The sequence below is a fragment of the Bombina bombina genome, chromosome 4 (assembly GCF_027579735.1).
Source record: "Bombina bombina isolate aBomBom1 chromosome 4, aBomBom1.pri, whole genome shotgun sequence".
In the NCBI taxonomy this organism is placed as follows: Eukaryota; Metazoa; Chordata; class Amphibia; order Anura; family Bombinatoridae; genus Bombina; species Bombina bombina.
This window is the reverse complement of record NC_069502.1, coordinates 457,328,625-457,333,416: the sequence shown is the minus strand read 5'-3', so window position 1 is coordinate 457,333,416 and position 4,792 is coordinate 457,328,625. Positions and strand designations below refer to the sequence as shown.

At 37.0% G+C, this 4,792-nt stretch overlaps 1 protein-coding gene across 1 annotated transcript in view; it reads left to right on the top strand.

Annotated features, from left to right (window-relative positions):
• Nucleotides 1–1,212: 1,212 nt before the first annotated feature.
• Nucleotides 1,213–4,792, top strand: part of FYTTD1 (forty-two-three domain containing 1) — a gene marked incomplete in the record, with an annotated part of 405,415 nt that continues 401,835 nt past the window's right edge. The window contains 1 exon segment of the mRNA XM_053710315.1: nt 1,213–1,440. Within this exon segment, the coding sequence (XP_053566290.1) occupies nt 1,383–1,440 (58 nt within the window).

Below are 4,792 nucleotides of genomic sequence, written 5' to 3'. Positions count from 1 at the left end.
ACACATTCTTATGCGGTATACAACTTAATTTAGAACACCGGCTTCTAAACTCACAGTCTTGCTTTTCAAATAAATATACCAAGAGAATGAAGAAAATTTGATAATAGGAGTAAATTAGAAAGTTGCTTAAAATTTCATGCTCTATCTGAATCACAAATAATTATAAAACAATATATGTTGTCACATAAACCAATTGGAAAAGCTTAAGGAATGTTGGAATGTACATCTAGAAAATGTAGATTTAAAAGAATGTTTGGGGGTATACTTAAAGTGAAGGTTACTTAAAGTGAAGGTCAATTTTCGCTAATAGCAATACACCAATCGAAAGCTTAACATCCAAGTATTAAAGTCGCTGATTTTATGTTTCTAAAAAACTATTCATTTTTAAATAAAATAGATATATAAAATACCTCCGTTATTGCTATTAGCTCCTCCCCTACCACACTTCCGTATTTCTCTGTAGTGACGTCGCTTTCGTTCCTACAAGCAGACTACGCTCGTGCACAACAGCCTATTTTAAATGCGTATCTTCCACTCAGTAGCGCATGCGTTTAATAATTCAATGTATCCAAAATAATGAGAGCGGACTACGCATGCGCGTTTCATGAATGAGCATGACGATGACGCTCTCGTTGGTTTAACGCATGCACATAACATTGTAATGACGCTAAAGAAAAGGGGCTGGACGCCACGGGGGTAGGTAATAGATTGGATCAAAGAATTGTCAATCAATAACGGCAATATGGCGGGCGGATAAAAAAACTGACACGGAGCCGATTTAAAAGGTTACAAATAAAACTTTTAATATTAGTTATAAAGAATTTCATGAATGAACATCATACTTAATTTACTGAAGCTATTTAAAACTGTTAACCACTACACCAGACTTGACCTTCACTTTAAGATCCTTGCAACTGGGCCCTGTGGTTTCTAGGGTAAAATCTTAGTTTAGCGTTCTAAATTATTTTCTCACGCCTGATTGAACTGATTAAACCCAGCATAGTTTTGTGGAAATATGTATTGATTAGATTTCTGTACAATAAGATATATGTAATTTATTTTGTTTCTAAAATTAATATGTCTAATAAAGATTAAAAACACAACTAAATACACCTCAATTGTATTTGTCACTCAGTATACTCGCGCTCAACCCAAGAGATTTTGCAGATCAACTCGCGATACCTTCACAAAGATGGTTGCCAAACCCTTCTATGGTCGCACGCAAATGACGTTCCGTGACGTCAACGGGTACCAAGGCAGCTGGCTGTGAGGCCTAGTTTTTGTGGTTTCGGAGATTTTGAAGAGCACCGGTGTTACAGTGACTGGTGTTTGGAAAGCAAGCGCGAGTTTCCGTGATAGAAGGGCTGGTGCAACAAGACAGGATGGTGCCACACAAAGCAAGCATCCCTGAAAACATAGATAAGATTGACATGTCCCTGGGTAAGCACACGGGGTACCGGAGACGTGTGTGGTAGTGGGAGGGTTTGTATGTACCTACTAGAGGAGGTGTGTATGTGACGGAGCAGCGTCCCCTCAACAAAGCCTTTTACAAGCCTAGAGTGTACACAGGGAGCTTTGACTATCTGGTATAACACAATATTATGTTTACCTCGTGTAATGTGCGTTCCTAAATCAGGAACAGGGGACTTTTGCTTCTAATACAGGGCTTAACAATTTAGAAGCTAGTTACACGTTTTACGTACTGATACTTGTGAAATGTAAAACAAAAATAGACATTTGTCAAAATATAATAGTTGATTGGTACTAGATTTCCCAACCTATTGATTCATCTATACGACTGTATTACGTTGCAATTGCTTTATATGCTGACTATTTGTAATTATCATATACATCACGGTTAGACAGTAAAGGAGCGTTTTCAGTTAAACTATTTTACAGTTTTTAAAAAGCTGTTAGGCTGAGTTTTAAGGATATTTGTCCAACTTCTGCTAAAGTGTAGACATCCTAAAGGGATATGAAACACCAAACATTTTTGTGATTCAGACAGGGCAAACATTAAAAAAAAGTTTTCAATTTACTTCTATTGTCTTATGTGCTTCTTTCTCATGATATTCTGTGTAGAAGAGATACCTAGGCCGCATTCGGCAAGCGCTGAGACCCAGCGCCAGTTAAAATCCCCTGAGGGATGATGTGGCGGTGGGCAGACGTCACAGTTTTGGGAGTGTTAAGTAAACACTCCCAAACCTTGTCATAGTGAGCTCCGACGCTTGCTCCTCTCGCTCCCAGCGTTACCAGCAAGCTGGAAGCCCTGGGAGTGATTTCATCTGAGCGTTCAGCTAACGTCCAGCACCTCGTTTGGAAGCGTTCTGGGCTCGCTGGAGGCGCTTGCTGTACGCGGCTCTAGATATGCATCGGAAGCACTACATAGCAGGAAAGAAATAGTGCTGCCATCTAGTGCAGTTGCAAATGGATAACATTCTTGCAAAACTGCTGCTATATAGTGCTCCTGAAGTGGACCGGCTCCTAAGCATTACGTCCCTGCTTTTCAACAAAAGATACAGAGAGTACAAAGAAATTGATTATAGAAGTAAATTAAAATGTTTAAAATTGCATGCTCTTTCTGAATCATAAAATAAAAATTTTGGTTTTCATATCCCTTTAAAAGGACATTCATTTTTCTTTCCTTGAATGTGTTTCCAGTGGTACATTTTACCTGCTCAGGTTTATAAGATTCCGGGGCGCCCTATAGTGGCCGGTATTGGCTCCATTATGAGTAATGCTGCTAAGTTTATGGATGGATAAAGTTCTGGCCCCTTTGGTACAAAAAGGTAAATCTTACATTTAAAGATACAAATGATTTCTTGGTTAAAATAAAACAAGTCAGTGGTCTTGATGACAATACTGTGCTTGCCACATGGGATGTATGTAATCACCCATTATTTCAAAAACACTGCTTGGCATGGCATAGGTATATAGATGAGCTATTTATTATCTGGCAGGGCACCCCTGATTGCTTAGACCAACTGAAAAATGATATTGAAAGATCAGCATCGTTTATTACATTTACTACTAAACATGATTCTACTAAAATTGAATTTCTTGACACTTTGGTGTATAAAGATAAGGGTCAATTTAAAACTGACCTTTATGTTAAGATAACAGATAAAAATACACTACTTCATAGAAATAGTTTCCACCCTCCTGCTATATTCAAATCAGTTCCTAAATCTCAATTCCTTAGGGTTGATAGAATTGTCTCTGACCCCTCAGTTAAGGTAAACAGACTCAATGAGATACAATCTAAATTCAAAGAGAGAGGATATTCTGATAAGGAACTAACGGAAGTGAGGTCCAATTTCAATTTCAAAAAGTCACCCCAAAAAGATTAACTTTTGTCAGTACATCTAATACCCTAAGCTATAAAATACAAGGTATTCTTAGGCATAATTGGCATATCCTAAAAGAGTCATGTCCTGACATTAAAGAGTTCACTCAATTTCCAAGAGCAGCATATCGTAAGGGGTACACTTGTGGCAAAAGGATTACTAGATCTACTGTCAATTCTGAAACTAATAAGTCTCCTTTTTTTGGGAAACCTAAGAATGGTACCTTCCCTTGTTTGGGTTGTCCCCACTGTAACAGTGTCATGAAAGGGGGTGAAATTTGTCACCCCTACTCTGGTTGTAAATTTTAAATACTGGGGTTTTTTACCTGTAATTCCTCTTACGTTGTATATGCCCTTAAATGTCCGTGTGGGCTATTATACATAGGGGAGACCACCCAAAGGGTAAGGGACCGTATAGGATAACACAAGTCTACCATTAGAAGTTATAGTACTAAAGATCTTCCTGTGCCAGCACATTTTCTAGAGATGGGGCATCAAGCAAATCAACTCCGCTTCATGGTATTAGACCAAATAAAAAGAAAACCCAGGGGGGGTGATAGACATAAAGAGCTTCTGTATAGAGAGGCTAAGTGGATATGGAAACTAGATACACTTTACCCCAAGGGTATGAACCGGGAGTTTGATCTCAATCCATTATTATGATTTAATATTGGTTATTATTTTTTTTTTCCTTTTTTCTTCGTGTATATCTCTTTATATGTAGATGGCTATGGAGTTTTGTATGTACCCTCACATATTTTGTTTTTAATCTTGCTCCTTTAGGATTTCCTATATGGCAACACGGGGTTAATTAAATTGGGGTTACTGTGTATATAAAAAAACTTTGTTTCCTTTGTGTAACTCCGCCCTCTATGTGTGTTCCTATTGGTCCTTGTTTTAATTAGCTGTGCTATAAACTGTTTGTATGTGCATTGCATTTTTAGCTTGACAAAGGGGCAGAAGCCCCGAAACGTTGCTGTTTACTTAATAAAAGTCCTTTCACTTCATAAGAGTGCATCATTATTTGCTTTGCAGGTTTATAAGATTGTATACAAATATTTCCTTTACCTTTTTTATTTTGTCATTTAAAATGGCTACTTTTCAATAAATGGCAAAGCATAAGTACATTTGTTGGGTTGTTTGTTTTTTCATATAATTATACTTATCTTTCCTGTGTTTACTAAATAGAGAATGTTTCACAATATATTAGTTTTTTTTTTTTTTTTTTTTTTTTTTTTTTTTCTAAGGATATTCTCTTACTGAATAAATCGACTTTTTCTGTGGGAGTTGTCCATGTCAGCCAGTGATCTTTAGGGTCCCAGGACACATTTGTGCTCAATCATGTACTTTTTGCTAGTTTATCTTGAAACATCATTTACTTTATTACATTAAATATAAGATAGCTTAATATCTTTAACTGCTGCTATTTCATATACATGATACATG